Source organism: Canis lupus, chromosome 8 (genome assembly GCF_048164855.1).
Source record: "Canis lupus baileyi chromosome 8, mCanLup2.hap1, whole genome shotgun sequence".
Taxonomy (NCBI): domain Eukaryota; kingdom Metazoa; phylum Chordata; class Mammalia; order Carnivora; family Canidae; genus Canis; species Canis lupus.
The window spans coordinates 36,021,059-36,042,764 of NC_132845.1; the positions used below are offsets into that span (position 1 = coordinate 36,021,059).

General features: G+C 50.2%; 1 protein-coding gene across 1 annotated transcript; it reads left to right on the forward strand.

Moving 5' to 3' along the window:
• The first annotated feature begins 12,535 nt into the window (after nt 1-12,535).
• PROK1 (prokineticin 1) lies at nt 12,536-17,174 on the forward strand. Its single transcript, XM_072833956.1, has 3 exons — nt 12,536-12,607; nt 15,057-15,182; nt 16,872-17,174. The coding sequence occupies exons 1-3, from the start codon at nt 12,536-12,538 to the stop codon at nt 16,989-16,991; spliced, it is 318 nt and encodes a 105-aa protein (XP_072690057.1). The 3' UTR covers nt 16,992-17,174.
• Nucleotides 17,175-21,706: the final 4,532 nt, after the last annotated feature.

The window sequence follows — 21,706 nt, forward strand, 5'->3', positions numbered from 1 at the left end:
ACTACGCTGTCCATGTGCTCGCGGGAGGCGCAAGGCAAGGCCCCGTCTCTGCAGTCAACTCCGGAATGAAGCATCTCGAAGAAAGACGCTGCACGTGGGGCCCGGAGATCGCCGCAGACTCGGCTTTGGGAGGCACACGGCCTTGTTAGGCAGTTCTGTGGTGTGGCTCTGGGACTTGCTGTTGGACACCTGTTCCTCAACACACCTGGGGACAGAGACCTGTGTGGTGCCAGTGGGTGCCACTGTGTGACAGCCTTAGGGCTATTGGCTGTAGGGACCGAGACTGGGGGGCCCAGGGTGGGGTCACAGGTTGGGATCGTAAGCACACCGGGGGCCGTGAAGTGCACCTTCACAGTATTAAGTGTGACCCCAGGGAAAAGTTTAAGGGTTGGAAAGAGCAGAAGAATCTCTGAAGGGGGAGAGCAGGGAGCGAATGAGAAAATGGTGTCAGGAAAAGTAAAAGAGAAGCATTTAAAGGAAGAGTAGTTACCTGTGCCTAAAGCTGCCAAAATGCAGGACAGACAAGGGTGGAAAATGACACTTTGTACTTAGCAGTTTATTTTTAAAATTCATTTTGGGATCCCTGGGTGGCACAGCGGTTTGGCGCCTGCCTTTGGCCCAGAGCGCGATCCTGGAGACCCGGGATCGAATCCCACGTCGGGCTCCCGGTGCATGGAGCCTGCTTCTCCCTCTGCCTGTGTCTCTGCCTCTCTCTCTCTCACTGTGTGCCTATCATAAATAAATAAAAAAAAAATTAAAAAAATTCATTTTAATTAACTTACCTTTTAAAGATTTAAATTTAAATCTGTTTAATTTAAGAGTTACTCTTATTAGTCTTTAAATCTGTTTAAATTAAATTTAAATTTAAATTTAAATTTAAATCTGTTTAATTTACTAACATACAGAATAACCCCCAGTGCCCGTTTGCATTTCTACCGACAGTGCAAGAGGGCTCCCTTTCCTCCACATCCTGTTGTTTCTTGTGTCGTTAGTTTTAGCCATTCCGACAGATGTAAGGTGGTATCTCATTGTGGTTTTGATTTGTTTTTTTCTGATGCTGAGTGACGTGGAGCACCTTTCATGTGTCTGTTAGCCATCCAGATGTCTTCTTTGGAGAGATGTCTGTTCATATCTTCTGCCCATTTCCTGACTGGATTATTTGGTTTTGGGGTATTGAGGTTCTTTTATAGATTTTGGATACTAACCCTTTATCAGATATGTCATTTTGAAAAATCTCCATTCCATAGGCTGCCTTTCAGTTTTGTTGATTGTTTACTTCACTGTGCAGAAGTTTGTTTTTGTTTTTGTTTTTGTTTTAGAAGTCTGCTGAGTCACCCAGGTGTCCCTGTTTTTTGTTTGTTTGTTTGTTTTGTTTTTTCCACATTGGATATTTTTTTCCCTGCTTTGTCAAAGATTAGTTGGCCATATAGTTGAGGGTCCATCTCTGGGTCCTCTATTCTGTTCCATTCATCTGTGTGTCTGTATTTGTGCCAGTACCATCCTGCCTTGATGATTACAGCTTTGTAACATAGCTTAAAGACCAGAATCGTGATACCCCCAGCTCTGCTTTTCTTTTTCAGAATTGCTTTGTTAGGTCAGAGTCTTTTGTGGTTCCATACAAATTTTAGGACTGTTTGGTCTAGATCTGTGAAAAATAATGTTGGTGTTTTGATAGGGATTGCATTAAATGTGTAGATTGCTTTGGGTAGTATACACATCTTAACAGTGTTTGTTCTGGGGCACCTGGGTGGCTCAGTAGTTGAGCATCTGCCTTCAGCCCAGGGTGTGATCCTGGAATTCCAGGATTGAGTCCCACGTCAGGCTCCCTGCATGGAGCCTGCTTCTCCCTCTGCCTGTGTCTCTGCCTCTCTCTCTTTCTCTCTGTCTCTCATGAATAAATAAATAAAATCTTAAAAAAAACAAACAAACCAGTGTTTGTTCTTCCAATTCATGAGCATGGAATATCTTTCTATTTTTTGTGTCCTTTTCAATTTCTTTTTTTTAAAATTTATTTTTATTTTTATTTGTTTTTTATTGGTGTTCAATTTACTAACATACAGAATAACCCCCAGTGCCTGTCACCCATTCACTCCCACCCCCCGCCCTCCTCCCCTTCTACCACCCCTAGTTCGTTTCCCAGAGTTAGCAGTCTTTACGTTCTGTCTCCCTTTCTGATATTTCAAAAGTGTTCTATAGTTTTCAGAGTACAGATCTCTTACCTCTTTAGTTAGGTTTATTCCTAGGTGTCTTATTGTTTTTGGTGCGATTATAAATGGGATCAGTTCCTTGATTTCCTTTTCTGCTACTTCATTATTGGTGTATGGAAATGCAACATATTTCTGTAGATTGATTTTATATCGTGCAACTTTGCTGAATTCATGTATTAGTTCTAGCAATTATTTTATGGAGTCTTTTGGGTTTTCTACATAAAGTATCATGTCATCTGCAAATAGTGAAAGTTTGACTTCTTCCTTGCTGATTTGGATCCCTCTATTTCTTTTTGTTATCTGACTGCTGAGGTGAATAGTACCTCTGTTAAAAAGTAATGGTGAGAGTGAACATCCTGTCTTGTTCCTGAACATAGAGGAAAAGCTCTGTTTTTCCTCATTGAGAGTGATAGTAGCTGTGGGTCTTTCATATATGGCCTTTATGATGTTGGGGTATGTTCCATCTATATCTATTTTCTTGAGGATTTTTATCAAGAATGGATGCTACCTTTTGTCAAGTACTTTCTCTGCATCTATTGAGAGGATCATATAGTTCTTATCCTTTCTTTCATTAATGTGGTGTATCACATTGACTGATTTGCAAGTATTGAACCATGCCTGAAACCAAGGAATAAATTCCACTTGATCATGGTGAATAAATCTTTTAATGTGCTGTAGGCTTTCATTTGCTGGCATCTTGTTGAGAATTTTTGCAACCATGTTCATCAGAGATTTTGGCCTGTAATTCTCCTTTTAATTATTTTTAAAATTCTTTAAAAGATTTTATTTACGTATTCTTAAGAGAGACAGAGACAGAGACAGAGAGACAGAGAGAGGCAGAGACACAGGCAGAGGGAGAAGCAGGCTCCATACAGGGAGCCCGACGCAGAACTCGATCCCAGGATCCTGGGATCACGCCCTGAGCCAAAGGCAGACGCTCAACCACTGAGCCACCCAGATGCCCCTGTAATTCTTTTTAGTAGGATCTTTGTCTGATTTTGGAACAATGTAATGCTAGTCTCATACAATGAGTTTGGAAGTTTTCCTTCCATTTTTATGTTTTAGAACAGTTTGAGAAGAATAAATATTAACTTTTCTTTAAATGTCTGGTAGAGTTCTCCTGGGAAGCCATCTGGCCCTGGTTTTTTGTTTGTGAGATTTTTTATTACTGATTCAATTTCTTTGCTGGCTATGGGTTTGTTTAACTTTTCTATTTCTTCCTGTTTCAGTTTAGTAGTTTGTATATTTCTAGGAATTTGTCCATTTCTTCCAGATTGCCCATTTGTTGGCATATAATTTTTCATCATATTCTCTTTGTTTGTATTTCTGCGTTGTTGGTTGTGATCTTTCCTCTTTCATTTGTGATTTTATTTATTTGGGTCCTTTCTCTTTTCTTTTTGACAAGTCTGCCCAGGAGTTTATCAATTTTATCAATTCTTTCAAACAACTGGCTCTTAGTTTTGTTGATCTGTTCCGTTGTTTTTTGTTTCTATATTGTTTATTTCTGCTCTAATCTTTATTATTTACCTTCTTCTGTTGGCTTTAGGCTTTACTGCTGTCCCTCTTCTAGCTCTTTTACGTTTAAGGTAGGCTGCGTATTTGAGACTTTTCTTGCTTCTTGAGGTAGGCCTGTATTGCTATGTGCTTCCCTCTTAGGACTGCCTCTGCTGCCTCCCAAAGGTTCTGGACTGTCATGTTTTCATTTTCATTTGCTTCCATGTATTTTTCTTTTTTTAAGATTTTATTTATTTATTATAGTCACACACGGGGGGGCGGGGCAGAGACATAGGCAGAGGGAGAAGCAGGCTCCATGCACTGGGAGCCCGACGTGGGACTCGATACCGGGTCTCCAGGATCCCGCCCTGGACCAAAGGTGGCGCTAAACTGCTGAGCCACCCGGGCTGCCTGCTTCCATGTATTTTTTTTTTTTTTTTTTTGATTTCTTCTTTGGGCAGCCCTGGTGGCTCAGCGGTTTAGCGCCGCCTTCAGTCCAGAACCTGATCCTGGGGACCAGGGATTGAGTCCCACGTTGGGCTTCCTGCCTGGAGCCTGCTTCTCCCTCTGCCTGTGTCTCTGCCTCTCTCTCTCTCTCTGTCTGTCATGAATAAATAAATTAAATCTTTAAAAAGAATAAAATTTCTTCTTTGATTTCCTGGTTAACACATTCATTCTTTAGTAGGATGTTCTTTAACCTCCAAGTATTTGTGGTGTTTCCAGTTTTTTTTGTTGTTGTTGTGGTTGGTTTACTTCAAGTTTCATTGTGTTGTAGTCTGGAAATATGCATGGTATGATCTCAATCTTTTTGTACTTGTTGAGGGCTGATTTGTGACCCAGTAAGTGATCTATTCTGGAGAATGTTCTATGTGCACCTAAAAAGAATGTGTATTCTGCTGCTTTAGAATGAAATGTTCTGACTGTATTGATTAAGCCTATTGGTCCAGTGGGTCATTCAAAGCCATTGTTTCTTTATTGATTTTCTGCTAAGATGATTTGTCCATTGCTGTAAGGATGGGGTGTTAAGGTCCCCTACTATTCTTGTATAATTTTCAGTGAGTTTCTTTCTTTGTTATTAATTGATTTATATGTTTGGGTGCTCCCACGTGGAGGCATAAATACAATCGTTAGGTCTTTTTCAAGAATATAGCCCTTAATTATGACAGAATGCCCTTCTTCATCTCTTGTTACAGTCTTTGGTTTAAAATCTAGTTAGTCTGATATAAGTATACCTACTCCAGCTTTCTTTTCATGTCCATGAGCATGATAAATGGTTCTCCATCCCCTCACTTTCAATCTTCAGATATCTTTAGGTTTAAACTGAGTCCGCTGTAGGCTGCATACAGACGGGGTTTGTTTTCTTTATCCATTCTGATACCCCATGTCTTTTGGTTGGAACATTTAGTCCATTTACATTCAGAAAGATTATTGATATATATGAATTTAGTGCCATTGTGTTACCTGTAAAGTTGGTGTTTCTGGTGATGTTCTCTGTCCCTGTCTAGTTTTTGTTGCTGTTGGTCCTTTGTTCCCCCTCAAAGAGTCCCTTTAACATTTTTTGCAGGGCTGGTTTAGTGGTCACCAACTCCTTTAGTTCTTGTTTGTCTGGGAAGCTCCTTTTTTTCTCTCCTTCTTTTCTGAATGACAACCTTGTTGGATAAAATAGTCCTGGCTGCATATTTTTCCTGTTTAGCATGTTGAATATGTCATGGCATTTTCTTCTGGCCTGCCAAGTTTCTGTGGACAGATCTGCTGTGAATCTTATTTGTCTTACTTTATAAGTCAGAGCTTTCCCCCCCCACCCCCTTGCTGCTTTCAGGATTCTTTCCTCATGTGTGTATTTTGTAAGTTTGACTATGATACCTGGCTATTCTTGAATTTGATGGGAGTTCTCTGTGCCTCCTGGGTTTTGATGTCTTTTTCCTTCCCCAGATCAGGGAAGTTTACAGCTATAGTTTGCTCAAATAAATCTTCTGTCCCCTTTTCCCTCTGTTCTTCTTCTGTAACCACAATGGTATGAATGTTATTATGCCTTAAGTCATTGCTGAGTCCAATAAGTCCAATGCCGTTCTTTCTCTCTTCTTTTCAGCTTCATTATTTTTATTTATTTATTTTTATTCATAGAGACACACACACAGAGAGAGAGAGAGAGAGGCAGAGACACAGGCAGAGGGAGAAGCAGGCCCCATGCAGGGAGTCCAATCCCAGGTCTCCAGGATCATACCCCGGGCTGAAGGTGGTGCTAAACTGCTGAGCTTATATCTGTTTTGATTATGCTGTCCAGGGCCTGGTGCTTCAGGAAGTGTTTCAGAATGTACCCTCTGCTGCTATGTTTTGGCTGCTCCTTCCTCAGGTCAGTGCTCTGCAGTTTCTCCTTGCCTGCAGTGGGGGCTATTTGGACCTTGTCCACTGTATGTCAAATTTTAACGAAGTGTGTTTGATCTGCTTGTTAAAAGATGCTAGATCCTGGGATACCTGGGTGGCTCAGCTGTTTAGCATCTGCCTTCAGCTCAGGGCCTGATCCTGGAGTCCCAGGATCGAGTTCCACGTCAGGCTCCCTGTGTGGAGCCTGCTTCTCCCTCTGCCTATGTCTCTGCCTCTCTCTCTGTCTCTCATGAATAAATAAATAAAATCTTAAAAAAAATAAAAGATGCTAGATCTTAGTTCCCTTAGAGCTGAAGCTTTGCAGGGCTCTATGATCAGACTTGGTGCGTGTGAGACAAATGTGTGGTTGTCTGGGGGAGGGGCCTGCTGTACTGGTTTTCAGGTGGACTTGCCCTAGTAAAGATGCACTTTCAGGGGATGGGGGTTGGGGCTTGGTCTAAGGGGCTCCAGCCTCCACTAGAGGGGTTGTGTTGCTCCCTGAAGTCAGTCAGTGCGGATGGGGGTGGTGTTGGTTGGCAATGGCATTGCCCTGCTCTCTCATCCTTGGAGCAGGGAGTTTGCACCCACCACTCTTCAGAAAGCCTTCACAGAAGAGCAAACAATCTTCCATCTTGTCTCCCCAGCTTCCTCAGATCCCTGCCTTCACCCTGTTTGTGTCCAAGCTGTCTGCCTGCCAGTGGCACAGTACTCCTGTGTTTTATCTCAGGCACATGGCTGGGTTTCAAAATTCCAAATTTTAGGGATCTGCATGGTGCTGATCCCGTGGGGGAGGGTCTTGCCTCGCTGTGGCTGGTGCTGGTTTGTCCCAGAAAAGCACATGTGTGCAACCACGCAGCGGTTCAGAGTTTATGGTAAACCGCAGCAAAAAGCTGGCAGTAGGGTTTGCTGCCCCTGGCAGGTGTCTCTCTGTTCCTATGTTAATAAACAGGCAGCACATCGGCTCCCACCACACTCTGTGTCCCAGAGAGGCTGTGCCATATCTCCCAAATGCTCTCAAAGCAGGGGAACTGTTTGTCTGCATGTGACCTGGAGGATCTTTGGACTCCGCTGTCTGCTCCCGGGCCTCTGCCCTCCTTCCCCACAGGAGTACCATTAAGCCCGCCAGGCACGACTTTGGCGATGGTGCGGACTTCTGAGACTTCAGACTTTGAGCTCCACTGCTTATAAACACTTGTAGTAGTCAGCCCTGCTCCCTTTCCCAGTCAATGGTTTTGGGGAAGAGTTTTTTCTTGTGCAATCCCTTGTGTCATTTTCAATCTGTTCCTCTGTCTCTCTGACTCTCTCTGTCTTTATCTCTCTCTCTCTCCTCTCTCCAAGGTCAGCGTTCCCTCCTCTCCACAGCACCTACAATTCTTTTCTCCCCTAAATCAGTACCTAGCTGCCACAATGTGGCCGTTTTTCTATCTCTAGATGTGCAGTTTGTTCTCTCAGTCCTCAGATTGATGTCTTGGGTGTTCACAATGATTTGGTATTTACCTACCTGTGTTTGAGGGATGAGACAAGCATAGGGTCCCCCTATTCCTCTGCCATCTTAACTTTTCCTTCCAGAATAGTGTTTTTAAATCTATAAAATAAAATATGTAAGATTACAAAGGAAATCAATTATATTAAAATACACTTATTAAACATATTTTTTTAAAGATCTTATTTATTTATTCATAAGAGACAGAGACAGAGACAGAGGCAGAGACACAGGCAGAGGGAGAAGCAGGCTCCCTGCAGGGAACCCAACGTGGGACTCGATCCCGGGACTCCAGAATCATGCCCTGGGCCAAAGGCAGACGCTCAACCACTGAGCCACCCAGGCGTCCCTTATTAAACATATTTATCTATCTATCTATCTATCTATCTATCTATCTTATTTATTTATTTTAAATAAATTTTTATTTATTTATGATAGTCACACAGAGAGAGAGAGAAAGAGGCAGAGACACAGGCAGAGGGAGAAGCAGGCTCCATGCACCGGGAGCCCAACGTGGGATTCGATCCCGGGTCTCCAGGATCGCGCCCTGGGCCAAAGGCAGGCGCCAAACCGCTGCGCCACCCAGGGATCCCTTTATTAAACATATTTAAAACACATTTGTGACATGGTAATATATGTGCTTCTTTTCTTTTAAAAGGATTTTATTGATTCATTTGAGAGTGTAAGAGTACAAGCAAGGGGAATGGCAGGCAGGGGAGAGGGAGAAACAGGCTACCCGCTAAGCAAGGAGCTAGATTTGGGGCTTGATCTTAGGACCCTGGATCACGACCTGAGCTGAAGACAGATGCATAACTGACTGAGCCACCCAGGCATCCCAATGTGTGCTTCTTCTTTTTTTTTCTTCTTTTTTTAAAGACTTTATTTATTCATCAGAGACACATAGAAAGAGGTAGAGACAGGCAGGGGGAGAGGCAGGCTCCCCATAGGGAGCCCGATACAGGACTCGATCCCGGGACCCCAGTATCACGTCCTGAGCCGAAGGCAGACGCTCAACCACTGAGCCACCAGGGTGCCCCTGTGCTTCTTCATTAACACCTCAAGTAGTAGAGTCTGCCAGTGGGTCCGATAACTCCCATGACTTCAATATAGTGATTGCAGAAATCTTTTGAGCTGTTTGCAATAACAGTGATAGGATATGAAAACATCTGAAACTTCTGTTGGTGACAAGGACCTAGATATTACTGATACCTTTGTGTTTGTGGCTTACGGTTAGAATTGTAGAAAATGTTTAAATTTGGTTAGACCTTAGTGAGGATGAAGACACAAGTCTTTTCTCTAATCAAGTTCATGGGTCCTTCGAATTCTATTCATGAACTCCTTGGGAGGCTGTGACCCCAGGTTCAGAATCCCTGGTCCCAGTGCTTTGGTTTCCATTGTTTGTTGTTTTCTTTCTTCATATAATTTTTTTAAAGTATTTATTTATTTATTTATTTATTTATTTATTTATTTATTTACTTACTTACTTACTTAGAGAGCATGAGTAGACTCTGCCCCACTCAGGGCTTGATCCCATGACCCTGAAATCATAGCCTAAGCCAAAGTCAAGAGTCAGATGTCCAACCGACCGAGCACTCAGGCGCCCCTCTTCATATCATTCTTAAATGAGCCAGAGTCAACTCTCACTTAATTATTGGCAAGGAACTAATGGTAGTGATCACATTCTGTCCCACTCAGGTAGGGGCAGTGAGGGCAGTCCCTGGACATGCACTGCTTTGTAGCTTGTAGACAGGGACCTCATGGCTGGAAGGGAACGCCAACACCCTCAGAGTTAAATTTATTCTGTGGATGAAGGTAAACCATCTCAGGGAAAGAAGCCCAGTCAGCATCAATCTGGGTCCAGAGAGTGGCCCTTGCTTGCCACCTGCACACGTGTTCACACACACACACAGGCACACATACACAGAGCTGTGCAGTCTGCAAAATGGTGACATTGGTTTCAATTACAGTGGGAAGTAAGGCCAGGTCCCAGTCACGAGGCATGTGGCACGGAGCCCTCTCATACAATCACTGGGCAGCGGGCTGCCCCCATCCACTTGCCTCACCCCCTCTGGCTCCGCACATCTTACCAGCTTTCTTGTCCTTGGGGGACGCAAGTTCATTGTTAGTCCTTGTCATTGTGTTTTTCTTCTCACCACTCACTTTTCCTTCGTCTGCTGGGTTCCTGCCCATGTAGTTCAGGGTCCCTTCGCCTCCCGCTCTCTCTTCTGTGCTACATCTGTCAGCCCAAAGTAACCGTGATCTGGCTAACGTGTGCTAAGGATACTGTCGAAATCCTCGTGTACGCAGGAGCAGGAGAGCTCCAAGATCCAGAGAGAAATTAGACCCAGTAACCACAAGCTCCTGGGCCTGACATGTGGGAGGCACGCAGTGAATGCTTGCTTAATTGAGTTCTCAGGTAAAGAACCCCAAAAGCTCCCCCAAACCTCTTCTGGGATCTCCACCAAAGTCACCAGATATCCCTTACCTTCCTTCAGTTAAGCTGGCTTTTCCTCAAGGGCCGGCGTTCAAGGTGAATGAAACGCTTTCAATCAATGTTATTGGCTTTATTTGTGACAGTATTTCAGGCTACCATTCTTCACCAGTCGTGTGGGATAATTAGTTTTGTGTTGAGGGAGGGGGTGAGAGTGGGAAGCCGGGGAGGTGGCATCTGTGCGGGAGCCCAGAGCCCACAGGGCCGCCGCAGGAGCTACTCCAGCACCCAGCACGGTCCTGCTTTCTTCCTCCAGGGAAGCATCTGACAGGCCGGTGGTCTCTTGGGTCTCTGGTGCCACAGTGCACAGGCGGGCTGCACAGGTTCATTATTTTGGTTCTCACCTCATAGGAGAGTTTTATATTAAGGCAGATAGGTCCATCTTTTTCTGGCGATAAAAATTACTATTAGGTAGTGAACGCTGCTCTGTACCAGGCATGAAGATAAGCTTGTCACACCCATCATCTCATTTAACTCTCTCCCTGCCGCCAGAGAGATCCTTTCAAAGTGTAAATTACATCCTGTCCCTTCCCTGCCCAAACCGTCCAAGAACTCTGGCACACTTGCAGTCAGGTCCCTACCGTGTCCTGCAAGGCTGGTGGGGCATGGTCCCTGGCTCCTGCTCCAACTGTATCCACTTCATTCCCCTGCTCACCACCCTCCTTGCTGGTCCTGGAACTGGCCAAGGAGGCCCTGCCACAGGGCCTTTGCACTGGTTCTTCCTGCCCAGGCCCTGTCTGGATCACTCCTTCACTTTATTTGGTCTTCTCTAGTGTCCTCAGAGAGACACTCACCCCATCCAAAATACCACCTGTTGTTAACTTCTGCTGTCTTCTGCTCCTAATGGAACTCAGCACACCTAGCCATTTTATTATAAACCTATTTGTTTGGGTGTCTATTACCTATCTCCTTACCAGATGAAAAACCACACAAGAGCAGAAACCCTGTTTTGTTCACTGCTTTATTCCCAGCACCAAGAGCAGTGCCTTCGATGGAGTAGTCATAAATAAATATATAGTCAATGAAAAAATAAATAGATGAATATTCACAAAACTCCATGGTGTAAGTGGTACTATCACTCCCATGTTGTAGGTGAGGAAGCTGAGGTTTAGAGAGACTGACAATATTCTTGGGGTCATAAAACTAATGAACCACTTGGGATCAGAAGTCAAGATGTCAACCTCTGGGGTTAGCTCTCTCTGGACTCACAATCGCCTACCAGTGTTTCTGTGTGGAAACTCTATTTCCCTGAGACACTCCAAGAAAAAAGTTTTTGATGGATAATTCAGTTTGGGAAACACTAGGAATTGCATTTCCAGCTTGGTAGCCAAGGAAAGGCTCTGAAAAGTCCTGCAGTAAAAAACCTGATTGAACTTGCATAACGAGTTTCCCAAAGTGTTGACTATAGACATCTTTTATGTATTCACTGGTGTGTGTCACATCTATTACCATACTGCAAAGCATACATTACAAATAATAGCTTTCATCCTTGTGGAGAGAAGCCAACTGTCTGGTACAGGATTCCGGGAGCTCTGTCTGGATTGGCCGGCATGGGAATTCTGGGACTGGGGGCTTCCTCTCCCAGCAGGAGGGGCCATGCCTGAAGTCAACTTCCTACCAGACTGGTACCTGAACCCACTCTCATGCTGACCCCAAACCCAGCGGGGAGGCTCCTGGCTCTCTTTGGCTACACCCTGGCCTGAGCGTGCTCTGCAGAGCCCTGTGCACTGGTTCACCTTTTGCCCTTTGGTTCCTGTACCAAGCGGCACTTGGTATTTCCCCTGAGCCCCTTGTAGAGCAATTCCTCATGTGTGTGTCTCAGAGACATAAACCTCGTCAGCCTGGCCTTATTTTCTCACTGTCTCATACCCCCCTATTGGAATTTTAACCTTTTAGAGGAGCTGCGACACTGCCTCACCCATCTGTGTCCTGTCGGCCACCAACTCGGTGCTGAACAAATGGTAAATGCTCAGATAATTCTTGTTGGTTTGACTGCCAGGGGACTGATGATCCTGTATGCTGCATGGTTTGGAGCAGAAAAAGATAAATGGTGATGTTGTAAATCCCTTAATTCATTGCCAGAGCTGCCCCCACCGCCCACCCCAAGCAGAAGAGAAGGATACCCCCCATCCCCCCCAGAGGCACAGAAGACCATGGAATGAAATGTATATAACCGACCGCATCTCTGCACTCCCTGGACACTTAGAGCCACTGTCAACGCCCCCGATGTGTTTGTTCATCTTTATTAGTTTTGATGGTGATTTGATGTCATCAGGGATTCAGGTCTCATGTTCATCCCTGAGATCATCTGAATAGCACTGGTGACGGGAACGGAAGAACAGAGACAGGCACCCACAGGCAGCCTGGATCCGACTGCATAAACCTAGGAGGCGGGAGGGGGCCGGACAGCCTGGCCTGCCCAGGGCGCACGGGGCTGAGCAGGAGCAAGCGAGAGGCAGTGGCGCCGCCAGCGTTGCGCCTTCACCCCAAGTGACCATGAGAGGTGCCATGCGAGTTTCAATCCTGTTCCTCCTAGTGACTGTGTCGGACTGTGCCGTGATCACGGGGGTAAGGCATCCACCTTCCTCTATGCCCTGGGTTTTGGGAGGATGTGGGGGTCTGCATGGGATGGGAGGCTGCAACCACGCGGGGGCAAACCGGAAAAAGCCTGGGGTGTCCGTGGTCAGCCAGCATTGAGAGGGCCGTTCCATACGACTTGCAGATTAGTTCGACCTCACCGCACTAGACGGGATCTAGTGTAAATCAAATCTTATTTCCAATTGCATTAGGAGAACATCAAACATTTTGAAGTTTAGACCTTTGGTAACACGAAGATTGCCCATTGTGTAATAAGGAATTCCTTTATAAAGTTGATTAGCACCTGGTGATTTATCTTTTGTGTAAATTTTGGTTTTCATTTATACAATCTGGTCCACATGTCAAGTGTAATTTACACAGCATGTTGACTTAATTAAAGGCAGTGATCTTAGTAGCTTTAATTGGGGACGTTTAACCTCTGCTTTTTCTACTCTTAAGAGATTGTCTTGAAATTCTTTCCTTCCTTTATTATTTACGTATTTTAATTGTGCCTGGTTCTGATAAGAGCATTTGGCTGGGTGTACCCAAAAGCAAGCATCAGGTCGCGAGTAGAAATCTCCTCTCCTGGGGGGGGCGGCTTCCCCCGCAGGGGCGCTCTGCTGCCGGTCAGATGCGCAACATTCGGGCTGTGGGCGCCCCGGGACCACCCCCAAATGTGATATGGTGGTGGGACCATTCTTACTAAAACAGAGAGTAATACCTGAGAGCTTTCCAGATAAAAGCTGCCAGAGAGAAAGAGAGGGAGAGGGAGAGGGAGAGAGAGAAATTTATTATTTTTCCAGCATCCTTCAACTTTTTACATAGAGAATGGAAATGTAGAAAAATGCCGAACGATTCCTGGAATCCCATTAGTTTTCATGTTCACAGAAAGGAAAACTTCTTTCATCTCCTTTTTAAAGGAAAAAGACTGAGTTTCAAAGATGAACAAATTATTAAAGGCAAGTCAATGCTTTTGAGACCCAGAGCATGAATAACATTGTCAGGGCAAAATTATACCTGATGAATCAGCCTCTGGATCCTCCTAGGGTGTAGTCTGATGATCGGTGAGGCAAACAAAGGAGAGAAGCCACCAAGAGGGATGGGAGCTGTGGGCTGACCTTGATGCCAGGTGACCTCACTGTGCCAGCTCCAACATCTGGCCAAAGGGTGGTGGTAAAATCTTTCTAGTAAACCCTTCAAGAGGACACTTTGAAACGCACAGTGAGAGAGAGAACTAGTGTAGGAGGAAATGCATGACAGACATGGCAAGGAGAGGGGAGACCCAGTGCTGGGGGGCAGGACCTCCCTCCACTCTTCATGCCCGGCTGCCGCCCCGAGGCCGACTCCCAGGAAGAGGCTGGGCGGCATGGGCATGCGCCCCTGCTCCCCGGACCGTGACCATCCTGGATTCAGGGGACAATGACGCCCCACTTCGGTCAGGTAGGTCTGCTTGGCCCTAGCCCTGGGCTTGCAGGGGCTGCGTGGTATGGGAGATGTGTCCTTGCTGGGCTGGAGCCCTGCATGGACGGGCGAATGTCACCCGCGTGTCCCCGAGGGGCAAGCAGGCCCGACGCCCCCACCCGCCCTCCCTGGGGCTGAGCAAGTTGGCAGCTTCCAGTTCCTGCCAGGGCCCACCTAGAGAGCCAGAGGGTGCTCTGGGGCCTTCTGTTGGACATAAAGATGGAAACCAAACCCCACTGCGAATCTCAGCTCAGGAAAGCTACCATACTTCTCTGGAGGTGCAAAGGTTGTGCTTCTCCCGCGTGGCCCCACCTGAGCCTGGAGCTGTTCAGAGGCCTATTTCCCCCAGTTCAGGCTTTTGTTTAAAGCAGGCTTGTGTGGGCTTCTCTACAAATGGCAACTTCCAGAAACCAGGCACGGCTGCTCCGCTCCTGTTCTGGAGCCCAACCCAGAGGGGCCCATCCCTATCTGGGGATGAAGGAGGCCAGCAGAGAAGCATGGGGGGGGACCCCTGTCCTCTGGGGTGCTAGTGTCTCAGGTGAGGCTGGGCTTCTGGTGAGGGCCCAGGCGGGGCCGGCATGGGGAACAGAGGCACCAACCAGGGTGTGGGATCAAGGTTGGAGAGTTTGATCAAAGGACTGACCACCCAGGGGCCTGGACCATCATTGCTCTTTGCACCTCTAGGAATTCAATTCAATGTTGCCAGCGTCCTCTGAGCATTTACCTCTAGGCTGGTCAGAAGAGGAGTGTTGCTTCCCTACTGGGTGGCTGCAGGGGGGCTTGGAGGGGTCCTCAGATGCAGATCTGATCCCCCACTGAGCCCTGAGTGGAGCAGGAGCAAGAATGTGCTGCTTGGGTGTGAGGCTGAGGTGAGGGGAGCTGCCCTCAGCCCCTCCCTGCCACGAGGGTTTTAGATGTACCTCTCCCTTCTGGTGTCCCTTGGGTGGCACTAACAGCACCCCTTTGTCTCCCCTTGCAGGCCTGTGAGCGGGATGTCCAGTGCGGCACAGGCACCTGCTGTGCTGTCAGCCTGTGGCTGCGTGGGCTTCGGATGTGCACCCCGCTGGGGCGGGAAGGAGAGGAGTGTCACCCCGGCAGCCACAAGGTACCGCACGGACCTACTCCAGGCACGGAGCCAGAGACAGCTGGGGCCCGACCCCGATTTTCTGACTCTGACTCTAGTACCATCTCAGGACTGTTGGGCATCCTTGCTTTTTGGAGGAGCCCAGGGTGGAGTTGGGGGTACTAATGACACAGCCTTTTAGACTCAGGGGTTATGCCAGCTGCTCATTCGCAGATGCTCTTGGGCAATTGGGGCGACTGCTGTGGGCCTCAGTTGCCTCAAGTATACGAGGGGCATGAGACAGAGCACCCCTGAAGTCTCTTTCAGATCTGACAAATTCAGATTCTCAAGGGGTCCTGAGTGCCCTCTGCCCCCAGGAACCTTCCCTCCAGAGCATGAAGTAAGACTCATGGAATGGCCTCCCATCCAAGGTCTGGTTAGGGTATGGCAAGCCCCGCTCCCAGGGCACAAGCTCTAAGGAGGCCCTCCTCCTCTTTGGGGCCTACGCACCTAGCTTCCCAGGGGGCGCCGAAGGGCTCTGAGGCCTTTGCTTCTGAACGGCCAGGTACAGGAGCAACTGCAGCCCTGCCGGGACCGGGCATGCCAGCCACCTCCCCTGGGCTCCCCGTGGTTCAGGGGTCCCTTATGTCCTTGGGGGAGCATGCCTGCACCCAGGAGCCCCGGGTTCTTCTGGGCTCGAGGCATCCTCCTGTGGTCACCCTCCCAGTCCTGACTGCTTGTGGGGAGGGGACAGCACGGGGCAGTCCCTGCTGCCTCGGGGTGTGTGAGGTGGTTCGGCTGTAGATCTATATTCCCGAAGGCACACCGGTGGCAATAACAGCTGATGCTGATGCTTCCCACGGGCCACCTTCCAGGCTAAGTCCTTTGGCAATTAGTAGTTTAAACCTCTTTCCAACTATATGTGGTAGGTGCCATTATTGACTCATTTTGCGGATAATAAACTTGAGATACAGACACTAAAGACCTTGCCAGGGCAGCCTGGGGGGCTCAGCGGTTTAGCGCCACCTTCAGCCCAGGGTGGGATCCTGGAGTCCCGGGATCGAGTCCCGCATCAGGCTCCCTGTGTGGAGCCTGCTTCTCCCTCTGCCTGTGTCTCTGCCCCTCTCTCTGCGTGTCTCTCATGAGTAGATAAATAAAATCTTAAAAAAAAAAAAAAAAAAAAAGAACTTGCCAGTTGTCACACAGCTGGCAACTGTCAGACCCTGGATTTGAACCCGGGGGTCTGGCACTACCTGTGATCATGGCCATCCCTGTCACCCTCCCTGAGGAGATAGCAATGGTCTAGTCTCAGGGTGAGAGTCACAGAGCAGAGACGGCAGCGGCATCCGCATCACCCACCAGCGCTGAGCACGTCGTAGCGGAGCTATGAGGGGGATCCAGTCAACAAGTGTACGTGTGTACGTGCGTTGGGTCGGCGAGGCGCTGCGCCTGGCTGGGCGCGTGGGGGCTTGAGGAGTTTTAAGGTTGGTGTGGATAGCACAGCGTCGTGGCTGATTACGCCCTCGAGAGCCAGATTGCCAGGGTTCCAATCCCAGCTCTGGAACAAATGTGAGCTTGGTATGTCTCTCAGCCATTCTGTGCCTCAGTTTCCCCCTCTATGATAACTGTTACTGTCGTGCTGGTTGGAGGGGCTGGGCTGGCCAGAGGCTCCTGCCCGGAGGCCCACCTGCCTTACGATGAAGGTGTCACCCTCTTCTCCTCTTTCCCCAGGTCCCCTTCTTCAGAAAGCGCCAGCACCACACCTGCCCCTGCCTGCCTAACCTGCTGTGCGCCAGGTGCCTGGACGGCAGGTACCGCTGCTCCGCAGACTTGAAGAACATCAACATTTAGGAGCCTGTCTGCAGTCGGGACACTCTGGGCCTCTGCGGGAGCCTGGCCTGGGGTGGCCTCTTAGGGATTTTCATCTCTGCCACATGGCCCGGCTCCCTTTCCTCCACTGCCCTGACCCCGCTCCCCAAACTGCCTTGCTTCCTAGCACGCGCACACATGCACGGGCGTGTGCGCACACACACACACACAACACGTGCATGCAGACCCAAAGCACACGGTCGGCCAGGCTGGCCTGGGGGTCCCAGCTTCGGGCTGTGGTCCCAGAGGTGCCAGGCCGGTTGTCTCCCGGGTCTGGCTGCCTGAGGAGCTGGGTAACGGGAAGGGTAGGCCTTTCCCTTAGCCCCTGCCTCACCCCCGTCGGCCCCCCTGGGGGTCTGGGTCCGCTGTCCCTGCCCCTTCCTGCATGCGCTCTGCCTGAGGCCACGCTCCCCAGCACAGCGCCTTGGCTGCGTGGCTTCGAGGGACAGGTCCTGGGTGAGCCTCAGTGAGGCCTGTGAGGTCCGATCTGGGAGTTCTTCGTCTTCCTTTGACTGACTAACTCCTCAGTTTCAGGCCTTGGGCCCAAGGTCAGCCCTTCCCGGGGGGGCGGGGGTGCAGTAGACAGTGGCCTCATGGCAGGTGCGGGGAGCCCACCCACTAGGCCGCTGGCATCACCTCCAAGGCCCCTCCGGGCCACACTTTCCCGGTTAACCAGTGAGGCCAGGTCCCACTGCTTCCCTCTCCCATGCAAGTGGGGGCAGCGTAATCTAATCAGCCATTGACATTTTAGGAGGCAGTGAGGGAGTGACCTCAAACAGCTCCTTTCAGAGGATTGTCCCCAGGAGCATGTCTGTGACCTTTAGGATGAGGGGCTTCTGCTCAGCTGGGAAAGGGCGGGAGGTGGGAGGGGAGGGCAGGCAGGGACATTGATTTTGGACTCGGGGAGGCCGCTACCACCCAGGGACCAGGCTGCACAGGCCCCACGCCAGAGGAGGCAACTTTTCTAGACAGCAAAGGCTTCCTGAAGTGCCAAGCCATCTGTCTGGGAGCTGTCACCGGCCTCCACTGTCATCTATAGCAACAGTCCCACTCAGCTCCCCCAGTTGGACCCTGCCCTAGACCCACCCAGGACAGCGCGGTGACGCCAGAAGCTGCGCATGCTGACCTGCCAGCTGCAGAATAAAAGCATGACTGAGGGGCGAGTGGCCGTGGTGTTCCTGCTATGCCAGTGTGGGGACTCAGGGGCTGGGCCGGGGCGGGCAGCACGGGGCCTTTTGGGGTGGGGGTGAGGGGAGCGATGCTGTTGGTGCAATTTTTTTTTAGAAAGTGGATTCAGGCTCCCTGAATGAAGGGTGACAGGCTCTGGGCTGGGAGGGTGCTGCTCAGGTGTGCCGCTCAGACACGCTGGTGGGTTGGAGACAGGAAGGGAGCCGTGAGCGGGCGGCTGAGTGGAGACCCCACCGGTGAGATCTAGATGAGTTGCAACTCCCATTTCTGCAATTTAACCCCTTTTGCTTAGTGTCCAGGACTTGATGCCACTAGATCACCATGTGTGGGGTGAGGAAGTCTGCATCAGGATGGCCCTGAGCCTGTGTCTGAACCCAGGAGCTGGGAGCACCCCCCCCAAGTGCCAGCTACTGTCCCCACGGCCCCTCCTCACCTCAATTCCTAGCCTAGAAAAATGCAAAACATAAGATGAAAGTACATTGTATCCTATGTTTCTCAGAAGCGTCCTAACACATTGTGGTTAATAGGCTCTGGGGCTCCTGCCCTCCCTCACCTGCCTCCATCTGCCAGAGCCTTGCTTAGGGCACTGTGGGACCCACTCAGGCCCCGCCTGGGCCTCACTCAGGGCTCCTTCTCTTTGCGGCTCCTTTGACCGACATCATTGCCTGTTCTGCTGACTCTCGCCCCTTCTTGCAGCTGGTGAACCTCCTGCCCACCCTGCAAGCTCAGGTACTGGACCTGGAGCTACCGTGCACGTCCAGGGTTCCAGGCTGCACACCCTTGTCCTTTGGGTGTCCAGGTGCCGAGCCTTCCCTCATCATGCTGTGCCCTCCTGGGTGAGACAGAGGCACAGATGGGGTGATGACTGTAGGCACAAGGGTGCTCAGGATTTGGTGCGCACTGACTGGCCACCTGCAGCCCCTCATCTCTGTTCCCATCTGGGAGGGGGCCAGTCTGCGGACCCCATTTAAATTAACTGGAACAATTCTCATTTTTTTACACCAGAACGCCAAGGAATGTATAATTGACTTCTGCTCCAGTTCCTTTTTTTCTGAAGACTAAAGAGCAGAGAGGGGAGGTTGGGTGGGGTGAGGTAGGGACGGGGGTAAGAAAAGTGTATTTGTGAGAATTCTTTATATTCAGGAATAGATTCTTCATGAATATAATTATAAGAAGAATCTACTAATAAGAATAATATATCCAAAATAAGAGCGTATTCCCAAAGAATTAAATTAAATCAGGCTTAGGGGAATGGACAGCCTTCAAGGGCCCGGCCCTTCAGGGCCCCCCCTTAGCCCCAGGCTTCCTCCCCGACGGGCGGAGTCTGGTGCCCTCTAGTGACCGCCCTGGGGATGGCCCGGGAGAGTCCGAGATGCGCTCTTCTCAAAGCAGCTGGAGACCATCCCGGATGTCCCCAGGTGGTTCACAGGGACACGCTTCCACCGCTGGAAAACAATCTGTCACCCTAAGGAACACAGGAAAATCCGAGGAATGCTGCCTCTCTGGATCCCGTCGCACCTAGAAGATCCTTTCCTAGAAGCTGCTGTGGTCCTCTGGTGAGACATCTGCCAGCGTCTAGGAGTGGGAGTGGGCGGTCGGCCCCACGAGGAGGATGGGAACCCCTTCCCTTCCCCGTGCCCAGCGCGCAGCACAGGCGCCGTCTTCTGGGCCAGTGCCCCCATCAGCCCAGGATCCGAGCCGGGTGCTCGAGAGCAGTCTAGATTTCCTCTCTCTTCAACTGTCCTTTCTCACTGCAGCCACCGCCAAGTCCAAGCAATCATCCTACCCAGCATGGCCTGTGGCAACTGCTTCCAACCGATTCGCTCTGCCTCCAGTTCTTCCCTCAAAATCCACCCTGGTGTTTCTGCCAGCATCTTTGTAGGCAGCACCCTTGCCGGGTTTGGGCTCCCCGATGGCCCTTCTCAGCTCCAAAGGAGAAAGCCTAGCCCTTGGCAGGGCGCAAAAGCCCCTGCGCACTCTTCCTCTGCCTCTGCCCCGCTCCCCAACAGGATTCTCGGCCTCAGGACTACCTACAGGCTGTGGAAGATGTCACGTGTGTCTTCGCCTGGGCTGTCCCTCTGTGGGGCGGCCACTCAAATGTGCCCCCTGCCCCATCCGCATCCATCAACACGAAAACACTGGCGACACACCTCAGGCACTGGCAACACACCTCAGGCATGCTCTTTGGGAGCATCCATGCCTGCGCCAGCGTCACCCTGGAGAGAAGGAAGGGCGGTGTCGGAGTCCTGCTTGTGTCCTGGGGCTGAAGAGTGGGGGCCAGGGCGGGAGCAGCTGCACAACCGGAGGACAGAAGCCTTACTGGGGGCAGATCCACCCCCAGCCTATCCTCTCGGTGGCCTCACTTCCCGGGACCTGGGCTCTCCTCCTGCCCAGCAGGCAGCAGACTGCATCCCGGGGGCATGACACCCAGGGACGGAGAGCACCCAGGCCTGCGGGGGAGGAGGGGGATGGAGAGGAGGACAGGAGGGGGGCTGGGCCCAGCCCACTGGCAGCTGCCTGCACCACCCTGGGGGCCACAGAGCCCTTCAGTTCCTGAGGCCAGAGGCTGCCCTCTGACGGGGCTGGCTTCAGGGCGTGGGGGCCAGGGTTCTTCTCATCACAGACAAAGCCCAGGGTCTGGTGGACCCAGCCCAAGTACCAGGTGTACTGATGCTTGACAAAGGATGTTGGTGGGTGGCCTGCCCCCCCCCCCCCCCCCCCCCCCCCCCCGCGGCAGCCTTTCTCCAGACCACAAGCTACCCAAGGCGGTGCCCTCCTGCTGTCTGCCCTGCGGTCGGTCTCTGATGGCAGAAGGGAGCTGGGGGCAGGAGGCTGGGGTGTTCCGGGCTGGCCAGCCTCGCCCACCCTGCTCCCCACAATGTTTGGGGTGGAGATCCTGGACCTGGACGGGGAGAGGGAGGGGCTGGCTTTCAGGACCCAAGCCTGGGTGCGTGGGGTGGATGGGGAAGACAGTGGGACACCCTGGCAGATCTGAAGGGAGGACCCACAGAGGACTGAGAAGTTTCTGGTCACCTGAAGTGGAATCCCAGTTAATTCATTTATTAATTAATTAGTTTATTTCTAGCTTATTAGCTAAGGGGGCCCTTTACTGCACAGTAAACAGAAGACTGTGAGTCTGGACGACTGAGACCGTGGTTTTCTCCTGTGTCTGGTGCCCGGCTCAGAGCTGTGCTCAGTAGACATTTACTGAATGAACGAAAGAGCAAATGAATGAATGAATGACTGAAACAGCAGGAGCACGTCCTAGGAGGAGACAGGCTGGCGACAGAGTCCCAGGGGCCTCTGGGATGTGGGGTCTGTAGCTGCTGCTCCCACAACCCAGGGCTCACCTCCCGGTGCCCTGGAAGTTTCTCTGTCAGCAGAGGGGCGCCCTCTGAGGTCCTGGGCATGGGGAGAGCCATACACGAGGCCACCGGAGCCCCGAGAGACCAGGGTGTGCCCCGGAGGGCAGATCAGGAGCGGGAAGGGCAGGATTGCCCTCTGTGGGC